The 22,867-nt window shown below is 44.3% G+C and overlaps 1 protein-coding gene across 2 annotated transcripts in view; it reads left to right on the top strand.

The window, feature by feature from the left end:
* The window catches only part of LOC146205091 (inactive peptidyl-prolyl cis-trans isomerase FKBP6-like), a 35,311-nt gene extending 14,164 nt beyond the window's left edge, over positions 1 to 21,147 (top strand). Inside the window, exons 5-7 of one of the 2 annotated variants that reach the window (XM_084589784.1) lie at positions 5,444 to 5,696; positions 10,929 to 11,359; positions 17,877 to 21,147. In XM_084589784.1, coding sequence (XP_084445910.1) covers positions 5,444 to 5,696; positions 10,929 to 11,359; positions 17,877 to 18,144 — 952 coding nt within the window. In that variant the 3' untranslated portion in view covers positions 18,145 to 21,147. The remainder of the gene's footprint in view (positions 1 to 5,443; positions 5,697 to 10,928; positions 11,360 to 17,876) is intronic. The other variant, XM_084589785.1, reaches the window with a different exon arrangement.
* Positions 21,148 to 22,867: the final 1,720 nt, after the last annotated feature.

Below are 22,867 nucleotides of genomic sequence, written 5' to 3'. Positions count from 1 at the left end.
TGCCTAATTTTAGCAAAACTTGTTCATGCGTGGTACCCACCACAACATGGAACCAGAGAAGCTAACAGTCATACATCAGAGTGTCTTCTAGCAACACAAAACTCTGCCTGAAACTGTGTCGATAAATTGACTCAGCTTATGCAACAGTTGGTGGTCCCTGTGTTTCGGCTGTATAGGATCATGACATGGCAGGGTGTACAGTCGAGCCCGCTTATAACGAACCTGAGCGTCACGCGGCGTCCGTTCGTTATATCCCGAAGTTCATAGTAACTGAACCACAAACTAAAAAAGAGAAGAAAAAAAACGTTGGCGGTCAAAACACGAAATTTATTTCTTAGCAAAAAAGTCTTTGATGCTCGTCTGTTTCTGCAGTGCAGATGCGATGAGGGCGGTCTCCAGTTTATTTAAAGCACTAGCGTGCTCTTCGCCGAGTCCCTTGGCATAGACAAGTTGTCTGAGGCCCTCTATAGGCACCGTGCAGGAGTAACTCGCGGTGCGACACGCTCGCCCCTCGCGGCGGGAAGAACAGTTTGGTAGGGAGACGTGCGCCTGGCCGTGCAGCGGAGACACGGCGGATCTGCTGTGCGTGGGGCGCATTCGCCGTTCGTTCTTTCGATTCGCGGCATTCTATGGTCACAAATGAATTGCTAGGCTGCAGTCCTGGCATTGCTGCTGTTGCACACATTTTCACTGGCCTGATAAAATATTTTTCGCGTCACCGGATAAGCTTTACGAAGCGAAGCGACGCTAAGGCGAATCGCTGCCTTCCAACGAGCAGTGAGCTGGCAATCATGCCCGGGTATTGCCGCTTCCAGATTTACCGCGAAGCATTTTTCCCGAAAGAGGACAGACTATACATTCACCTGCATTAGCATCCTTTCTCAACCCGCAAAAAAAAATAATATTTAAAGAAATTGGGCAACTGATAGGCATCAGCGCTACTGGGACCGCCATGCGCGCCTGTGGGCCGCGCTCGTGGATGCAGTTGTTCATTGCATAATTTTTATTTATGCCGTCCTGTGGTCTATATTTCCCTGTCTACGATAGCTTGCATAAGCACCAGTACAATGCAGAGAGTAATCAACAGGAATGGAGTGTTTAAATGGTGCATTTACTATGTCTTGCGCATTAGTTTCGCGAATTTGCCTTGGCAAATTTTTTTTTTTTGCTTGCTTGCTTGCTTGCTTTCATTATTTTTTTTTCCTCCTCTCAGCTCGTTCCTTTTCTTCTTTCCACACCCTTTCCTTCCACGCTTATACCGCTACTTTCCTTCTCCTCTTGGGCGGCTTCCTTTGTCCGTCCCCCAGCCTGATATTTTTTTTTTTCCTCGCCATCCTTCGCTGTCCACTTTGCCCTCCTCTGTAGATGTGATTCAGGAGGTGCCATTCCATACGCTTTATTCATTTAGTTGTGTTAATGACATTTCGATGTCTACTGAGTTGTTGAACCTCGAATGATGAGCTGTTTATCATGCGATACTGCTCAATCAAGACTATAATAAAAAATAAGTCAATTTTTCTTTTCTCTTTTTTTTTTTTTTTACTTATTCGTGGACACTGAACAGATCTTGCATTCATTACATGCCATCCTGCTCCAAACAAGTTGTCAAGCGGCTGGCTGTCACCTGTTACCTTCCCCTGTCAAAACTTAATTTTGTGGCAGAGGACTTGAAAGTACCGTTAAAGAGGCATTGAGGATTGTTTAAAAAAAAAAAAAAAAAAAAAAGAAAACTAGCATTCAAGTCGGGATGAGGCAGGACATTCTTTCAACGAAAAAGAAAATTAAGCATGCTACAACTCTGACATGTGACAGAGAGGAAGACATGAATGTGTATTAGAAACTGTAGATCGTTTGTGCGGTGCTGTAAGGCAGTTTCCATTCTCATAGCTGTGTCGCTGTATCAGCGACCGCGTGCCATCTGCCATCCTTTCCTTTATCGTCGAGAAAAGTGGCAACCACCTCACCAGAAAACAGCTTAAGCTCTTCAAAATCCGTCTCAGGCCCCCGTAATGGCGTTCTCGAGTTTTCAGGCTTGTCCCTTTTCTTTTAGGCTTTTTTCTCTTCTTCGACTCCAGCTTCATTCATTCCTATTCTTCTCCCATACTCGTTCCACCCTTCTTGGCCGCTCGATTCCCCGAATCTTTTTTTCTTTCTCATCTTTTTTTTTTTTTTTCTTTTTTTTTTTCTCTTACCCACCTCAGCTTGGGGCGTTCGCCACAAATGTTTTTTGTATTTTTCTACATTTTTACCATGTTTTTTACGCCCCCACCCTCCCACCCCCTTCGTTTTTTGCTCGGCCTTTTCCAGCTGCGCGCGCTTCTCCTGTCTTCCGTTTCGCGTGTTTCCAGCCTAGAAATAAACGCCCAGCGGGCGGCCAGGGCTCGTCTCTGTCTCTGCGTCTTGTGTCGTGTGGTTCTCGCATCGTTTGTGCTTCACTACGTCGCTCGAGCTGGCTAAAACTGCTACCATTTCGTTGCGCAGGCCGCCTTTTCAAGCGCGCGCTCTGCCTAGGCGGCCGCGCGTCTCCCTATCAAACTGTTCCGGCGCTCACTCGTGGCGCTGCCTGTTCGCCGCGAGTGCTGCCCCCTGGGTTTCTGCACGGTGCCTATATAGCCCATTGCTACAGATGGGCTTACGGGTGCTGGCTCAGACGTTTCATCGTCATCTGATTCTTCCGCGTCGCTCTCGGCCCGCACTTCAGAAACGATGCCTTCGTCCGTACACGGTTCCGCAATATCCGCGTCTTTATCCGCAGAAATAAAATCCTGCCAACCAATGCCAGGGCCTCCCATGTCAGAGTCGACGACGCGCTGCCACAAATCGCCGCCAGAATCATCATCATCGGAGGCATCAGGCCCGACATCCGGTACTGCGTCGACGAAGCCGGCCTTGCGGATACAGTTTCGCACGCAAGCGGTTTCACCTCCGCCCAGGCTGCCTTCACCATCTCAAAGGCTGAATACAATGAAACTCGGAGCGGCAAGTTAGCGGCCGGACGGTCAACGGCGATGAGCAAGCGATACACAATGCGGCGCCTTTACGATGCCTTAAAGGAGCGTATTATGCCCAAATCAAGAGCAAGGAGAAGTACAGTCACTGCCGTCAGAGACGTTTGCACGTGGTGCGCTGAGCAATTGTCGAGCAACAGCAGTACGCGCCTGCTTTGCCTCTGCATGTCGCGGTCAAACTCGCGCAGCCACTCTGCGAATAAATCCCGTGTCATCCAGGACTTAGTATTGTGCCTGTAGCGCACGGGTACATGGTTCCGAAAGCAACGTGGCTTCTTGGATTTTCCGATTACAAACGGCATGCGCCGGTCGCTGCCATTCATATTAGTGCACAGAAGAACTGTAACGCGCACTTTACTGTGTTTACCGCCAGCGCATGACTCCCCTTTCATGGAGTACGTCTTGTCTGGAAGCATCTGATAAAATAATGCAGTTTCATCTGCGTTATACACATCCTGCTCCGCTTAGCTTGCAATAATGGCTCGGTTTGTTGCAAGCCCGAACGCGCCTCACCGACAATCGATTTAAAAACAATCCCATGCCGCACTTTGAACCGATGTAGCCAGCCATTGCCTGGGCAGAAGTCGGGAAAATCTAGTAGGAATGCGAAGTCTTTGGCTTTGCCCAGCATCATTGGTCCACTTATCGGAATGTTGCGAGCCCGTGCGTCGACGAACCACTTCAGCAGCGCATCCTCTACGTCCGCATAGGTTGCCTTCCGCAGGCGCTTTCTGTCTGCTGTGTTGGCGTCGGAGCTGGCGATCTTTTCCTTATTCTTCAGAATTGTCGAGATGGTTGATTTCGACACGTTGTACTTCTTCACCAGCTCGCAATTTTTAGCACCTTGAGACAGTTCCGTCACAATTGCTCGCTTCGTTGCCATGTCCAGCGAGCGCTTTTTGTTTCGTGACCGCTGGAGGCAGGCAATTCCCGTCCGCCATCCCGAATTATACGACTCAGGCCCGACAGACGAAGCGCTCACACCACACACACGAAAATGACAACAAAGCGCCGCAACTGACGGAGCATGTGCGCACGTGCGACAATCACGCGAGGCAAGCGAGGAAGTGCCTAAGGAATGGAACGGACACACAGCGGGGCATAGTATGCAGCGGGGAGACCAATGAGAGGCATCCCTGAGTGTCAGTGCTGCCGCCTGTTGGCTCCTACCGTAGTTGCTTTCAACCGCCCATGGCCTCCGAGATTACCTCCGCAAATCTCGGAGGCCACGAACCGTCACCGCCGTACTGAGTCTGCCCGTGCAAACAGTACAATCACTAGCGTATGGAGAGGCCTGCCTCCCGGCGCCCCACGCCCCTGGCACGGCCGCTCAATGGAACAGCCGGGAAACGAAACGACGAAACTTCGAAGACTATGCCGGCAGCCGGCGCCGTGGAGACAGGCAAAGACGAGGGAATGGCGAGAGGAGAGGGGAGCGGAGTTTCGAGGAGGGGCGGCAGTGTGGCCTTGGAGGCCACACCACGCGCCGACACTCGTAGGCAGCGCGCGTCGGCGAGCAAAGGGTAGCTCGCTTGCGAGGAGGATTGCGAAAACAGACCAAAAGGGATGGGAGCCCATCGTTATCTCGTATCGGGGCGCCGGGTTTACGCCGTCCGTTCGCTGTAACCGATCGGCAGCGCTCGTGGACGTTCGTTATACGTGCGATCTTGTGCCATTGAAGTAATGTATATTTTGGCAGTCGCTCCGGTCCCGTTCGTTATAAGCGAAAGTTCGTCTTAAGTGGGGCCGTTATAAGTGGGCTCGACTGTATCTCTGATTAGTCATTTGCTTCCCCACATCTTGTTGCTTCCATCATACCTAATTGATGCCGAAGTCTGAGAAACTGAAAGTAAAATGAAATACCTCAAAATTTAGCCCCTGTTTTGCTTCTGTTTAATGGAGTTATTAATGCTTATGTATCCCACCACAGCGGATAAATGGTTAGGGTGCTCAACTGTACTGAGCCGGAGTCCCGGGTTCAGTCGCAGCTGCGGCAGCCGCATTTCGAGGCAGGAAAAATGCAAGGCACTTGTGTACTGTGTGATACATTAAAAAAAATCCTCAAGTTGTCAAAATTATCTAGAGCCCCCCACTAGCCTGAGTAGCTTTGGGGCATTAAACCATCTGACCTAAATCAACTGAACCAATAGTTCTGTAGGATGATCAGCACTGATCAGATCATTGCTCTATAGGCCATTTTAGAAATGTGCGCTTCTTTGTAGCATGTAATTAAGCAAAGTAGCTGTAGTTATTCTTTTTTTCTATGATGATACACAGCCAGCAACCCACTGTACAATTCCTGGTCGAGGCTGGTGAATAGAGGAATGAGTGAAAAAAAGTTGTAACATTCTGCAACATTTTGCATCATAAGACAAGAATCATGATGTGGAGCTGTAAAGGCGCAGGGCTGCATGAAGACACCTCTTTGTTTGCAGGCTGGACAACATGATAATTCCAGGGCTGGCCCTGGCTGTTGCCACCATGCGTAAGGGGGAGACTGCACGAATCTTGGTTGCACCACAGTATGCTTTTGGCCCCATGGGCTGCCCACCACGCATTCCGGCTAATGCAACCATCTTGTACGAGGTGGAATTGATATATATGGTCAACGCCAAGGATGAAGTTGAGCTGAAGGGCTTCATGCCCGAAGATGAAGAGCAACATATGCCGTTCCCCAACCTCCTTGAGGTGAGGGTTTGAATTTGTTCATTGAATGACTGGCTCTGGCCGTGAAGTACTATTCATGTAGCACTTATTTTTAAAGAAATCTATGGCAGCTCAGTGTAATCATTAGTCTTTCGCTGTTAGCCTTGCTTAGTTAAACTGAAATCAGGTGCCTGTAGGCTTCTATTGCTGTACTACAACTCATTGTAAATGTAATGTCTTGTTCTTGTAATAATTGGAATCTTCAAAGTATACTCACTGACCTTATGATACCTTGGATCTGAATATAAATGAACAACACTTAAAAAATTTGTCAGCTTCAAAAAAAAAAGAAAAAGGGTATGTTTACTTAAAAAAAAAAAAAAAAAAAAAAGTTGCCTGCCGACAGGTTTTGTTTACAGAGGATACTGTTAGGATGTATTTGTTGCAGTGTCCCAGGGCTCTACAGTAGGGCAAATTATACGTCTACAGTAATTCTCTTCAGATAATGTTCAAGTATGCATGTTGCTCTTGCTGCTTCCGAGTTACTTTTAGCACACTGCAGCCGGGCGGCGGAAAACATCACATGGTTTTATTTTTTGTCTAATGCTAGGCTGTTACTAAGGAGACTGCTGCTTTTAGACTTTTCGCCCTAGCACATTTTTTGTAATGGGCTATGCTCCTATCACTTTTTTTTTTTTTTTTTTTTTGCAAACCGAAAAACGCACTCGGCACCTTTGCCCGCGAAAAGTGCTGGTCTTTCTGAAAACAGCACTAATCTTGTCTTTTCTCTCATCTGATTATATTATAAGTTATGCAGTGCAATCTTAATTGTAATGATATTAAGAAAACTGTGAAATTCTATTGTTAGAACTGCTTATCGTTATAATCCATACTGGCAAAAAAAAAAAAACCATAACTACATATTTTTTCCTGCATATAGACAAGCGTCAGCCCGTAACGTCAGTGGAGATGCGGCGGCGCTGGCGACAGCAGTGACTTCAGGGTGTAGGCAAAAGCCCGAACCGTCTGCATTGGGTGCGCTGCGCTTGCTGCGTTTTCGGGCATAATTCCCAATATTTCTGCAAGCTGTGGTGCAGTTGATTGTGCCACGAGGCACAAAAAATAAAATGGCACTTTTTTTAACATGTTTTTTGCGGTCGGATAAAGATGAGAGCGAAGGGCAGCGGCATTGAGCGCGACAAGTAGACTTCGGTAACGGATTACCTTCACGACTAAGGTGCCTTGCACTTCTGCACTGCAACTAGATGAGTTCGTTTGCAACCCTTAATTGTGGTGATTACTTTTCGGCAGCACGACGAAGAGTGCAATAACAATAAACGCCTGCAGCTCGTGCCCGCTGTGATATACTATCAAGTCATAAGAAGTTTACACGCAATATTCCGTGTGCGTATGATCCCACAGGGAAGCTGCACTAGTTCCATTCACCTGCAGTATTGGCCGTGCATATATTCACACAGAAAAATACACAAAAGCTGCTGCGAAGGTAACTGCAATTACCTTGAGCGGTCACTCCAGCGCGATATTACCGATATAACAGGCCCGCGGACTTAATTGTAAAGTAGCTTTTCTTTGTTTTTACTTTCGAGAGTTTCGAGTGACTCTTTATCACTGGTTCCATAGTAACATCGTTATGATCCGGGCAGTCCTGCAGCATCATTTCTCATAGTCTTTAATTTTCTTTTTGAAGGTCATTAAGATCCTGATGAACGTACAAATTAAATATCCACGTACAAAAGCTAGCTCTGGTCGAGCAGGATATTTAAGTATATATGGTACATAGAGTTTAATGTCCTAAAGTGGAATCGGCTATGAGGGGTGTAAAATAAGCATAATAGATGACGCGCATTCGAATAAAAAATTTCCATGTATATTCAAAAACATCAGCAGATCGTGCAAATTTCGCTGCAAGCGATTGTGGAGAATGTTAATTTGTATCTGCACTCATGTGTCTCTCTTAGAGAGCAAAGAGAAAAAAATAAGAGCATTCTCACAGGCCTTCATGTATATATTAACCTGTGAATGACCTTGCTACATATGTAAGATGGGACAGACGTCAAACATCTTTTTATTGAGCAGGCGAAAACAAGTTGGCAACGCACTATGCGAACATGTTACAATTACTAAAAGATTGAGTTCTTATTAAATATGAAATTCTATGACTTAAGTTGGCGGTAAAGTGAGCTAGAAATGTAATTTCTAGTTTACTATATATAGTTGCTGATAATATTGTTCCTTAAGTGAAAGTGCTTGAAGCAGCTAGAAAGGTGCGCAATCAAAAGAGTCGGCATTTGAAAACACGCTTCTAGTCATTCACATTGTCGTCCTCCTTGCATGCGCTGGGAATAGGCCCAGTAGTTGAGCAATGTTGACTATTAGTCTTCCTTGTGCATTGCACTTTCTCGTTTTAATTTAACTTAATCACTCACTGCAGTCGCCTACGCATCGTAGCCGAACGCTGTTGAGTCCACGGATAAGGAAGCCAATGCAGCGCTCTTCACCAGGTAATTCCAGCAGTAATCGGCTGTTAACTTGCTGAAATACTCTCCACGCATAAATCAAACTACTTCTATGCAGAAACGAAGCTTACGCTTCACAATATTCGCACGCACGAACTGATTTCGAAGGCAGCGTCGCTTGGCGCAGTGTAGGCACGCTGCGCTTTTGCCTACACCCCATGTCGCTGCCGATCGCAGCGCCACCTTTGTTTACAAACATGACGATTGTCTGTAGGCTTACCCGTTTACCAGCAATGAGTGCATCGTGCCAAACAACACGAGTCATTGTAAAAATCATTGAACACTTTATTACAGGTTATATAAAGAGCCATAAAATAACTTGATCATGGTTAAAAAAGTGAAATTTGCATTTGCTTGAGCAACATCTGAAACCGCAGTCACTGTGTGCATCACTTCAGTTGTTGCACACACGCTGGTGGAAGGCCAGCAGCCTTGACTAAAACTTTGGCCTTGACTCCTCACCAGCCCTTATCCTTCACAGTAGGCCACAGCAGAGTGGGAGGGCTCCTTCACAAGCAGCCTGCATCGCATGTGAGGCTTCACTACACGAAGCGCTGACCAGCACTTAACAAGTGCACATTTTGGGAGCAGTGGAAGAATCACGATGGAAGCGCATAAAACCACTATCCAAAATGCCCCACAACTGCGATCAGTTAGCTGGCTGGTGCACTGCCAATGAGCGCCACTGGCGCGGACGGCGCAAAGCTCATAAATGCAAAACTGAAATGTAGTCGGGCTATTAAGGTAGTGTTGTATAAAGTCATTTTTGTCTCATTACACTTGCTGTTGCACTCACGTCAGAGGTGCGCAGTCAACTGCGCAACATGTAGTTCAGGTTTGGGAAGTGCCATTTTGACTGCTGCTAACTGTACCATGCGATCATAACCGGATGCAGCCTAACCGGTACGAGACCTGTAGCACCCGTCCAACGCCATAGCGTTACATAGCCGTCAGCTGTGGCCACGCTGACAGAAATACATATCCGTATTTTTGAATTAGCAAGCATTGAGTTGCAAGTCTAGAATATCATGCGGAACAAACAGCAAGCAGCCGCCGTAACAGCCGTCACCCTCCTACCCTCCGGCGCCGCCGGCTGCCTCTCCGGTCATCGGTTAGGCTTTACCCTTTCTTCCATGGTTTTACCTGGTTTTATGTTTGTCCCCATTTTGGATGCTTGCAGCCTCTTGACTATGCCGCCCTATCGCGGGGGCGCTTCTTTGGCCATGTTCTGGGCACCAGGCCACCCTGACGCAGTGCCACATAGTTCGAATTATTCTAATCGGAACCTACTTGCTTTCGAATTACCTGGCTTTTTGTACACCGACCTCTATGAAGCTTGGCCGGACCAAACAGTGCAGTTCGAATTACCCGAGAATTCAAGTTATCGGGGTTTGAATTAGCGAGCTTTCACTGTAAAAACCAGTCTTGTGTGACTGGGCAAGCTGAGCAAGCCACCACCAGCACTACAGTCAAGGGTGCTGGCACTCTGCCAAGTTCCCACCCTCTCACCGCGGGAGCTAAAACACACTGTGGTGTTATTGCTGTGCAGTATACAGTTAAGCCTAGTTATAATGAAATTGTAAAATGTCCGCAATTTTTCGTTGCATGCAGTTTTCGCATGAAGACCCAAAAGGACAATTTAGTGTGAAAACCAGATTAAGAATTGATGTAAGGGAAACCACCTTGAAACTGTGTACAGTAAATCAGAATTACTCAAAGTTGTAGCAGTGAAATGTTTCGTGATCGCGCTAATAGCCAGCGCGGCGACTCCGATGGCACAAAACTTTGAGATGCCCTAACTACTACCTTTTTTCTTTTTTTTTCTCTCATTCTTAGTCGCAAAAGTTGGGGATCGGCTTATTGTGCACAAGGGTTCTTTACGCGAGAAGATACGGTGTCATATAGTGCGGTTGATGATGATTTTGATGATGATGTGTTCCAATCACGAGCCTGGTTTGAGCCAGTTTCTGTACATTGAACTATTTTTATTTTTGCAATCCCCTTCAAATTCGATATATCTATGTTCGATTGTATATAAGGTGGCAGGAACTGTGCCAAACCAAGATTAAATGTGGTTCTCAGTATTTGGGTCTGCAGAAAATGAAATTTTAGTGAAAGGCACTTGCACGCCCAGGGCAGAGTCATCGTCACAAGTTTTTGCCAAATGTCTATAAGCTGTAAAGTCTTTTGTTGCTGCTGAAAGTTGCCTTTTTTTTTTTTTTTTTTTTTTTTTTTTTTTTTCCCTGTTGCAGAACTTAGTTTTTCTTTGGTTGTATTTCTTTCTGTGCATCCTTTTCTTTTCTATCCTATGTTCTTGTGCTGTTTGTTTCTAGACACAAAAGCGGTATGACCAAGCGTTACATTCAGAATTTGGTTGTCAGCTGCTATTACCTGCAACAGACTTTACTCTAAACCCACATCTCTTTTGCCAGATACGGCAAAAAAGCAAAAGTAGCGCAAGCATTTTCTGTAACCATCACTTTCTTTTCTTCTTCTTTAATGGCACCATTGGCTTAGTGGTGGGTGGGGTGCTCACTACTGGGCCGGAAAACCTGAATTCAGTCCCGGCCACGGCAACCATATATTGATGGGGGCAAAACGCAAAAGGTGGCTAACCCCAGGTGGTTGAAATTAGTCCGGATCCCTCTATTATCGCATCTGTCATACTGTATCTGTCACCTTTGGGTGTTAAAGGCCACAATTTAGTATGCTTTATTTTATTTATTTTTTTTTTCAGCGGTGCCGTGCCAAGCGACAAGATGGTAACACCTTTTATAATCAAGGTGAACTAAGGCATGCCCTCAAATGCTATTCATCAGCCATAAAAGCCTTGGAGGATGCACGGACAAGCAACGAGAAGGAAGACAAGGAGCGCAGCGAAATGCTGCTTGGGTTGTACAACAATGCTGCACTGTGCCACATTAAGACGGGCAAGGCTGATGTGGCTATTACATATTCTAAGCGAGCTTTGCAGATCCATCCTAACAATAGTCGTGCTCTTTACCGATGTGGAGTTGCACTGAAGATGCAGGGCAATTTTGATGATGCTGCAAAGTATCTACGTAGAGCTCTCAAAGTTGAGCCAAATTCGTCGCCCATTGCAGAACAGCTGCGTATCATCAATAACCTGAAGAAGCAGCTACACAACAATGAAATCGCCATGTGCAGGTAATTCGTTATTCTGGCACTGAGTCAGTGTCATTACAATTTTGCTTTTTTTTCTGTGACTGGAGGCTTTGAACATGCATTCGCTCATTCACAGTGCACAACTAATACTCTAGTCACACGGGCAGCCTAACCACGGTTATTCTTAACAGTGGCTGCCGAACTTAACTGCAGGTATTGGGAATCATGGTTTGCTAATGTCACACAGGGTGCCATCATTCTCGGTTACGGCAGCCAGTGGCCCCTTTTTTGCAATAAATGAAATGGTGCAATCAATTGATAGAACAAGCTGCATTTGCAGATATGTTAGCTATTTGCAACACACTGTTTAGAAAGCCATCCGAAGGCATGGCAACAAGGCACACAGGCATTGGCACTGCCTCCACTTCCGAACTTCCCGCTAGGTGTTCACTCCAGCTGTTCACACCAGCTCATGCTAGCTGTTCACACCAGCGCCGGCATCAGAAAAGTGTGCTCAAACTTGATCTTCACATAAATGATAACCTCTGGGATCAAATAATCTCAAAATTTTCTCTTGAGGGTCCCCGACCCATACAGAGATGCTGGTAGAAGTGGTAGCTGCTATAGTTTCTGCTCACAGCCACATAACAGCTGCCATCGGTACGGCGTGGCTCACCCAGTCAGCTTGCACGTAGCTTTGCTGCTGCGGCTCACTAAACTCAACCATGTTTTTGTTTTATTATGAAGTAATAGGATTGACAATGAGGCAGTATTATGCGTAGACTATCTGCTACGGCACCTGCCAGTTTCAAAGCACCATTTGTCATAGCTTTACTGCAAAACAAACTAGTCCTAGCAACGACCTAGAAGCGCATGGTCAGAGTGCCGTCGCCCGCAGCACACGCGGGCAGCATCGCTGCAATAAGCTTCCAGCATCTGCTGCTGTGAGCATTGTCTACCTTTGTAGTGCAGTTGATGCCAGATCTTTTTTATGTACTTTCATATAATTAACAGTGTGCGCACCACACTAACGATGCTGCAAAGATGGGATGAAACTAGTACATCGTTGCTGCAGCATTGGTCGGCACTATAGACACCGCCTATGTTATGGCTTGCTCTTTACACGTGATCTAAAGTAAAAAGACAGTGTTGAAGCGGCCCAGCTCAAGTGCTTATCGCACTCGGGTGCCAACACGCACCTTCCATCCACAGACTCCACTGTGTTCTCTGCTAACGACCAGGGGTGGAAGTGCTGCTCCATTCTGCTCCAAATTGCAATATTGCTCCAAAACTGCTTCAAACTAGCTGTCTCGAGGTTCTGCCATCAAATTTAGTAGAACACTGGAACAAACCAGATTTTATTGCAAAAACAATACTACACCATGTTTCGGCCCGTCACGTAGTCCGTGCCGCAGTCACGAATGACCTTGAACAGCCGCGAAGAAGATGAAGAACGCTCGGTCACCCGCAACTAATGCTTTTGCTCCATATTCGGTTCAGCAGCGTTGAACCCTTCTCATTTTTCATAAGGGAGGGAAGCATGGAGCATATAATAAATATTTGTTCTCAAGTAAATTTAGTATTCGAGAAAAAGTGCACCGTGCTTGTGACGTAGCACCTCCTCCCCACCTTTTGAATCGCTGGCAGAGAGAGAAGACATATCAGCAAGCAAAGCAGATAGCGCAAACTACTGTTTCCATTAGGAAACTTGTCCGTCTGAAAAAACAGCATGAGTTATTCTAATGGTTCTGCTGTGAAAACGACTTCACCATCGAGTCTCTTTCTTGTCAGGCCTACAGCAGACAAAATCATACTTGAAGCTTTTTGCATTAATTGGTACGCCAAAGGTGTCAGTCACTGGGAAGCTTCTCAGGAGTGTTGGAAGGCCATACAGGGCCCATGCCAAGATGTTAAAAATGAGCCCCAACATTGCTCAAGCAAAGAATGATGAACTGTTGGCAGGAGGCAGTGAAGTATTAAAGCTGAAAGATGAAAAGGCTACCCTTCAGTGCCATCTATCGTTCCTGAAGGCACCACTGACTGGTAGTCAGGAATTTATCAGCACAGGCATAGGATCGAAAAGGATATGCATAAGGTATAGAGAACGCAAATGTCGTGCCCATTAATCTGAACTTTAAATTAGTAGCACTGCTTGAGCGCATAAAAGTGGTAGTATCGATATTTGAATGTATCATGCGAAAATAGGTAAATGCTTCAGGTCAGAGTGGGTAAGTGTTCAGTTAGGAAGCACGCCAGCAATCGTTCCGTTTGCTGCTAGTCTGTTCTAATTTCTCGCTAAGGTCAGCCAGTGTTATACTGCATATCTTTATGTGCGTTGGCTGCTTGTGTTGTCAGAGACGAGTGCAAAGTTGGAAAGGCATTGAACTGGCATAAAAAGGAATCAGATTAGAGATTTTATATTTCAGAAAGAGAAATCTGCAATTATCAAAAGCATTTGACCTTAGAAACTTGCTCCAAAATTCTCGTTTCGTTGCTCCAAAACTGCTCCAAAATGTCTTTATTACTGCTCCCAAAGCTGCTCCAAAATTCTCAAGCCTGCTTCCAACCCTGGTGGCGCAAACCGAGGTCACCAAGCTCACTTTGCGGTATCTGCAGTTAGTGACATAACCACAGTTTGGTCTGCTATGTGAGCAGCAGTAACTGTAGTTACTGAATGCTACAGTTCGTGTAACCACAGTTAATTGTGCCCTTGTGACAAGGATATAGCAGCGTTATAAAGTTTTGTTGTGAAAGACAAAATTTTGCGTGGGATTAGTCAATCTAAAAAAAATAACAAAAAGCTAGTTGTCTTCTTCTTCTTCTTTTTTTTTTCAGTGGCGTTTGAAGAACTAGTTCTCAAGCAGCCTTTGGTTCTTTTCTGGGAGCTTTCTAAAAGAATAACTAGCATCAGTAGGAAACACAAGTCACAATTTTACTGTCCACGTGTGTGGCTATACATAAATGTTCTCCAAATCTAAAGTTTCCTATGGAAGCTTAGGGAATCTGTACTGACGAGAGGATGTGCCAAAGTTTGTACGGAGCACTATCTGTTTTTAAATTGAGCGACTGTATAGAAAGGCACAGACTAGTCATCAGGGAATGACCTCGCTGAACAGCAGTGTTTTGAAATTGGTTAAGCAGCACAAGCCGACTACCATAGGTGCCTGCAGACTTCTCAGTGAGCTGTGCTGCTGCATAATTATGGAAACCATAATGCTGATAATTTATCAGGGGTGGAAGTGCTGCTCCAATTGCTCCATCCTGCTCCAAAATGCAATATTGCTCCAAAACTGCTCCAAACTGGCTGTTTTGATGTTCTGCCATCAAATTTAGCAGAACACAGAACAGTGTCATTACACCAGTGGCAAAGATACAACGCATTTTGCACTGGGCTTAATACAGATAAAATTTTTGTAAGGGAAGGAAGCATGGAAAATAATAAATATGTGTTCGCAAGTAAATTTAGTATGAGCCACCGGCGATTAGAGATAATTGCGGGAAAAAAAATGCACTGTGCATGTGACATAGCCTTTTGAATCGCCGGTGGAGAGAAGCGAGATCAGCAAGCGAAGCTGGTAGCGCAAACTACTGTGAGCCGTTAGGAAGGTAACTTGTCCGACTGCAAAAACTACATGAGTTATTCTAATGGCTCTGCTGTGAAAACAATCGGGTACTTCACCATCGGGCCTCTTTTTCAGTGGCAAGCTTGCCAGGCCTATGGCAGACAGAACCATACTTGAAGTATTACGGGTTGGTACGCCAAAGCTGTCAGTCACTAGAAAGCTTCTAAGAGTGTTGGAAAGGCATATGGAGCCTATCGCCAAAGTATTAAAAATGAGCCCCAGCATTGCTCAAGCAAGAAATGATGAACAATTGGCAGGAGGCAGTGAAGTAAAAAAGCTTTGGGATGGAAAGGCTACCCTTAATGCCATCTATCTATATCCCAAAGCTGCTTCAAAATGCACAAGCCTGTTTCCACCCCTGTAGACCTCTGCCATATTTACAAAACGGACAAGACAATCAAGGTCATGCTTCAGTCGTCTGCGATCCCACAGCTGGCAAAAGCACGGGAGCGGTACTAGCACCAAGCTTGTCAAGGCACATTATTGGGGTCTGAAGGCACCTTTTTGAAAGACGAAATATCCATGTGCTCAGGAATTTATCAGCCCAGGTATAGGATCAAAAAAGATCATGTGATACCCCATATCTGGGTGCTTTGAGGTGTATTCTAAATAAATAAAATAAAATAGATATGCACAAGATAGAGAGCGGTATTGCCATGCCTATTAATCTGAACTCCAAATTAGTATCGCTGCTAAGTGCATAGAAGTGGTAGACTCGCCATTTGAATCTATCAGGTCAAAATAAGTAAACACATTTGGTCAGACTAGATGTTCAATTAAGAAGCGAACCAGCAAGTGTTGCATTTGTTGCTAGTCTGTTCCAAATTTTTGCTAAAGTTGGCGTGCGTTATATGTCTTTACATGCTTTTTCTGTTTGTCTTGTCAGAGATGAGTGCAAAGTTAGAAAGGCATTGAACTTGCATAAAAAGGAATCAGACTGGAAATTTTGTATTTCGGAAAAAAGAAAACTGCAATTACCAAAGGTGTTTGACCTTAGAAACGTGCTCCAAAACATAATGCTCAAAAACTCTCATTTCATTGCTCCAAAGCTGCTCCAAAGCTGCTCCAAAATGGCTTTACTACTACTCCCAAAGCTGCTCCAAGATGCTCGAGCCTGCTTCCACCCCTGAATGCTGCACCAATTCTTTTATAGCCTAGGGCACTTCGGAAGTTTGGTGTCTCTGCATGGAATATTATGTACGCGCTATCAAGGAAACAAATGTTAACTCAAAGAAAGGAATTACTATGCTACAAGACGACAAAGGAAGAGGAATAAACACAACACCATAGCTACAGTTGGTATTGTGCTTGTTCCTTTCCCCCTTGTCATCTTGTAGCGCATTTTTTGCTTTCTTCGAACATGAACCAACTAACCTGCAAGAACGTTCCTCTGAGTCATAAATCTTAGCTGCCATGATGCATTACTACTGGAGGCAAAGTATCACACCAGAGTGAAGCGAGTTCTCTGTAATCTCAAGGTTCAGATAGTTTTCTGCATACTACATGCGCTAGGTGCAATGCTTATTGCACTCTTGGAAAAGTATGATGATTCAAATTGCTTTATTAGGCGAAAATCTGTTCATCTTAGTCTTGTTATAAACCAATGAAAAATATCTGTAGAGAAGCAAACGCATGCCTTTGCATTTCGACACTTGCTAGTTTATGACTGAGCTGAACTAACATTCCCGAGTTTAATGAACCTTGTTTATTCTTTGAAGCAGAAAACTGTCACATCCACAGTGGATCATGCATTGAAAGTCTGGGTATGGTGGCACTGCAAACATGCTGTCGCAGTCCTTTTTTGTAACAGACGGGAGCAAGTCATTGGTGATCTGCAGTGTGGGAGTGTTTGGGCGGCGCAGTTACCAGTCTCGATAATCTTCATACCTCCCCGTCTGTAAAAGCCATGCATAAAAGCATTGATGGAGGCTGTTCTGTTGAGTTCATTGAATACAAAAGTGAGTCGGTGCAAACATAGTAGATAAAGATGGCATATATTCTCTTCTGCATGGGACCAAGTGGACTGTATACAGAGCCAGTAGCAGCATGGCGTGTTTGTGAAAAATACTCTGATTTTATGCCACAACACACTCGTAAAACTATCCTGCGAGTTTCACACCATTCCTGCTCGCACGTATGCTCCCGACTTCGTGCACTACGCTCAATGTTCGCACAGGCAGTAAAATCGGGGGAGCTGCCGTTCACTCATATCACTGCTCACTTCAAACAAAATTGGGCAAAGCGGCTGACAGCGAAGAAAAAAAGCTCGATTACCTGACGCTTGCCAATAAAAAAGAGACAAAACAGTGAACTTAAAAATGTTCATTTTTTGTCTGTTTCAGTAGCATAAATGCGAAAAAGCATTGAGTGGTTTTATCTCTTGTAAGTTCTGTTGCCTGCTGATCATAAGGCGTCCGCTTCGTTTGTGCGCAAGCAGTCCTCTCGGAACGGTGCAACATGCGAGTCATTCCGCACTTCTAGCTGCTCGGCGACGATTGCATCAGTTCTTTTTCACGTTTTGTGCGTGCATTCTGTGCCTGCCTGTATCCCTTCCTTTTTTACTGTGTCGCCAGTGGTGAAGCGAGTGCCTGAGTGTTATTTCCCTAGTGCCTCTCACTAAACTGCACAGAAAAATGCCAAAGAGAAAGCAGCAGTGCAAACAGAGAAGACTTGCTTTGTTGGCAAGCGAGGCTACCGTTAGAACAAGGAGCGTACTATTTTCATGAGCACAGCTGTATATTGCACCTGAACTGATTCAGACTTTAGGTTGTCTATCACCCATTTGCGCGGTGTACCACTCTGCGCCCCTAAAACATCAATGTATTAGCGTGCTTCGATTTCAAGGATGTAGCATTTGTGGCATTTTGTTTCATAATGTTGCTTGACACTGTGGCTTTCATAAAAATTTAGGTTGCTTTTGCTTCTCGTTTTGACAGGAGGATGTTTGGGACTGAAACTAATAAACCTGCAGAGGAAGAGGCAAAGCGCATTATTGCCCTTGAGAAGTCTGGAATGACTCCAAATATAAAAGCCATTATCACTGACAGCTTGGAAAAACTGAAACAAGCACCGGCTGGGACTTCATTACCATTCACTACTGGATTCACTGATGCACACTTTGATTACATCCGTGCAGTTTCAAGAAGGTTGGGGTTGAAGTTTGAAGACTTGCCAGATGAAGGTGTCAGAGTCTACACTGATTGAAGAGCTTGAAATGCAAGTTCAAGTTTTCAATCACTATGTTACAATCATCAACCTGATACTGAAGTCACCCACTGGCAACTAATTTTTGTTGTTACTGTTTTTTTTTGTGTGTGTGTGTGTGTGCAAAGGATTTGTTGGTTCCCTTTTGCCATATCATCATTTTTGTGTGTAAAGTTGGGAGTGCTAAAAATAAATGTTGTTTCATTGCATCAAGGTTTTTACACATACCTGTTTGTAACTAGTTGTGTTGCAGAAGCTTTTTGATATCTTAAAGCTGCGGGTGTTACCGTTAACCATCTGTGAAGAGAGGTTACACTAAATGTCCAGTAATGTAGGGTCAATAGTATGTCATGTTGGTATTCCATGGTTTAGGCATGTGGGCGCAACTCTTATTTTGGTTTTTGAAGTGAGTCTTAAGTTTGTCTGAACAATTCCCAGTTGGTTTTAGCTGGAATCAAATAGGAATGTTTACATAAACCAGCTGGTGGCAGAAGATTTCCACCTGACTAATCTGCCTTATCATTATGCTCCGGCTGCATGTTCTTCGTCAGCTGATATTTGGTGACAATCTCATAGGAGTACGCCACACTGAAAAGCTGTCAGTCGTGCGTGCACACGACTACACGTTCGCTTCATCTCATAAAGTTTAATGAGACTGGTTTAATGCTTGAATGAACACCACTCTTCCGGCATCATTTCCATGCCATATTCCCTCAGTCCTAACGGACGGATTACCTCTCTCTTCATTATATTGCATAATGTAGCTATAAAAGATCTGCCAACAAAAGCAGAAGTGGCACTGATGCTTCACGCATTGTTGTTTTCGTACTTGGCTAGAGATCTCGATTGTATTACCAGCCATTTAAAAACGAAAGACCTCGAAGAGCGCATTGATTCGGCAGTGAACTACTGGTATATCGTGCTAAGCTGCAGATGGTGCAATTGTCTTCCAACCATGCGGAAAATAGGCGAGCATGGCACAGTGGTGTTTTGTTGGAATGATTGCAGTTAGCAGTTCCCTGACAAAGTGTTTCAATGCATTTCTTATGCATCAGTCATTCAGTCTGTGTTGCTAATTCAAAAACTGCTCGCATCTTTAAAATCTCCATATTACCCTGATATTGTGTTATAGCCCAAACGCTCAACCTTTCATGCCATAGAGTATTTTAGACATTTAATACACTAAAGTCTTTATATCCTATGTAACAGATGTATGTCATTTTTGTAGATTCCTCGCAAAAACAAGTATCTACAAAAAGAACAGTGTTTCAGGCAAACACCTAATTTCCCTCAATTTCAAGGGAATCGTTAATGGCAGAAGCTTTTAAGAACGATGGAAGGAATGTTTTGTACGCTGACTTATGCGAGGCTGCAAACATTGCACATAAATTAAAGATCCGGTATTCAAACAGTTCCTTCACAAGTATTGTAATACAGCATTCCATCCGAATCTACATTGAAACAACAGATGTGAAGGGACAGTTTGTTGGTCACTTCTTAGCATAGTGGGAAAGCTTGAACCAATAAAAAGCCACGGCTTGGCCTAAGATGCCCTTACGCCATTAAAAAAATAAAAGAAGAGGCTTTTTGGTGTATGCTGTAAACCTTTCGGGAAGACCAAAAAGGGAAACTATGGCCTACCTCTTTAGCTAATCTTTGAAAGTGCTCTACCCAAGTGGAAGATAGCAAGGTTTTGCTTCTTTTACATGAATACAGCAACCTATATGGACAAAGCTGCCATGGCTAAGGGCGTTCTGCCCGCAGATGATCCATGCCACCTGCCAGGCTCATGAGCTTTGCCGTATTTGTGAATTCGGAAAGCATTTTAAAGATGTTAACGAACTTAATGCTTCAATTAAGGGTGTGTCTTGAAAGTATGTTTCATATATGCTGGTTGAAAAAGCAGTTGCCAGAAGTGTGCCTCTCCCACTGAAACCTAGTCACATCGGGGGAAATATGGCCAGGAGATGTTTAATGCTACAAACGTTCCTTTTCTAGCTTGTAAACCATCATAGACAGTCTCTCATGTGATCTGAGTGCTTCAGTCAGTGCGGCTCATGCTGCTTTATCTCGACAACCCACAAGAAGGCCTGGCATACTTATGCGATAACTTCACTTTTCTTGTGACTGCTATAAGAAAACTGGAATGTGCGAGTGTAATCCTCACTAACCACATTTGGATAGTTGTGAATGTGCGGCAACGAATCGCATTTCTTGATCACAGATTAGTTGAAACCTTTCATGCCAAATTTCACTCTATTTTGGACAGAAATGAAAGGTTTTTAGTGCTTAGTTTTCAAGACTACTTGCGGGTGAAAATTCTGTAATACCAAGAGTGTTGTAGAAACTCGTGGTCAGCATCAGCCACGTGTCGAAAAAGACTAGATGGCTCCAGCATGCTCTACATAGAATGCTGTGTGACTTCAGCCTCAGTCAGATGCTACCGCCATTCCTCATTTTCTTGAAACAAATGTGCCTGCATTCACCTATATTAAGCAACGCCCACATTGTAAATTAGATGTTTCTATAACATTTGTTGATAACGAGCCTATTTTTTTAAGCCTATATAATACAGCTTTGTTCTGGGTGAGAAGGGGCATAACTTGGTGCCCACTAACTTGAAGATGGTGATTGTTAGCTGCAACTTTTATAATTCAGCAGTAATTTCTAAATGAACAGCGTTTGTCACAAGTCATCAGCGGATGTGTGTAAGCCTATGCAGAACAATTTGCCAGCGTATTCAGCGTCAAGCAATGTTTATGGCTACATATTTCTGCATTGGTATTTCGGGTGCCTTAGCCCTTCTAATGACAAATGCCATTAGACTGTGTCATGGCTTTAGCCTCTTGAAGCCACAAGCTACAAAAAACTGCTTACATAAATGGCAACGTATTAATGATGAAGCATCGCGTACGTTCAATTCCTGTGCAGTTGAAAACATTGGGCTCACAAGTGAGATGATTTAAATTGATATCCATTTCAACCTCCAAATAAACTACTTTCTGTAAAGGAATTCATTGTTTGTATTCTGTAGCATGAAAGGCCAATTTTGGTGCCAAACATAGAACATCTCATTTTTGATTAAGTCATTTAGGGTTTTTTACAGATGTATTTGCGATTTATAGTTTGCTTTATGAGAGGGCAGCAGATCTTTTTAAGAACTGTGTTCAGGGTCAGAAGGTGCTCATTTCTGCTCATGTTGAAGGTTGTTTCATGCTGCTGTCATATTTTTCGCCAAACATGCATTCTTTAGCCTACTAGATTCGTGAAGGCGTGCAACATGCACTGGGAGAAACATATTTTCTAGTCGAGTGACCTTTAATGTATTTCCTTGAACAGATGCTAAGTGGTGCAAATGCACATTGCTGAAAGTGAAAAAACAGATAAAGTTGGTTCCAGGTATATCAAATTACAGTTTGAAGTTATCAGTCGCAACAACCCCTTTATAATCTCATGGGAAAAGTGTGGCAATGCTTATCAAATTTCCATTCTGGGGATCAATTGATATATCAGTCGATGCTGCTCCCCTGCAAGAGGTGCTTCCACCTTGCTGCGTGACATTAACCTGCTGGTGTTGCAAAATTGTTCAATGATGTCAACATGAGGTATGCTTCTCATGCAAAGCTACCAGTTGATGCATTTCTGTGCGTTGAAGCCAACCAGAGCAAAGCCTAGTGGCAGCTTGCCTGGAAGGCTCCTCTTGCATGTCATGGCAGGCGTTCCAGAAAACAACTATACCTCATTTTTGATAACATTCAATTCGCAGGATTAGACATGGCTAGTTCTAAAGCACCATCCATTGCAGACCCTGCTAAGCAGGATAGATATTTAGCAAGCGGTGCCAGTACAATGGCAAGCCACACTTCAATGCAAGACAGCTGTCACTTATCTACCAGGTTTACTATGTCAAATTTTGATATATGAGACAACTTTGGGTGTCCCCTTTGAGTAATGCTAAGAAGCATTAAAGATGTCAGGTTTCAACTAGGAGTATTTTGCTATGGCTCCGAGAATGCGATTGTTTTCTGCAACAAATTTATTTTTCTTGCTGCAGTTCTTGCAAAATCATACTTAATGGGTTGAACATTGGCTGCATTACTTGTCTAAAAGCACCCCGCCAGAGTGGTGCAGTTGTTACGGCGCTAGACTACTGTTCCCAATGATGTGGGATCGAATCCCGGCTTCGGCAGCCACGTTTCGATGGAGGCGAAAAGCAAGGTGCCCGTGTTGGTGCGATGTCAGCGCACATTGAAGAACTCCAGGTAGTCGAAATTTCCAGAGTCCTTTACTAAGGCGTCTCATATCCCGAGTCAATTTGGGACGTTAAACCTTGCAAACCAAACACAACTTGTCAAGAAGCATACAAGTTCCAGGTTTAAACTTTGGCAATCTGCCAAGATTTTGGCAATGTTTTATGCAACATAATTTATCATTTTTCCAGCTGCAGTCCTCACAAAATGATACTCAGTGGGTTAAGCATAGCCTCACGGTTGGACATTTGTGCCTTTTCCTTTGCATTGGTTGCCTCACGATGGCAACAAACATTTGCATGCATAGAGTGGCAACTACTGAGAAAATATTGACATCAAAATTTGCAGCTAAGCATCATGCAGAACAAGGAAATAGGATTCAATTGAAGTGACAATAATTTATGACAATGAATGGGTGTTGGAGGCATCAAAATTTTGGATGCATATTTTTTCTAACAGTTGTGTACAAGTCA

Source organism: Amblyomma maculatum, chromosome 1 (assembly GCF_055883805.1).
Source record: "Amblyomma maculatum isolate TAMU_Amacu chromosome 1, ASM5588380v1, whole genome shotgun sequence".
NCBI lineage: Eukaryota > Metazoa > Arthropoda > Arachnida > Ixodida > Ixodidae > Amblyomma > Amblyomma maculatum.
The sequence above is the reverse complement of the archived record's forward strand: the minus strand, read 5'-3'. Positions and strand labels throughout refer to the sequence as shown.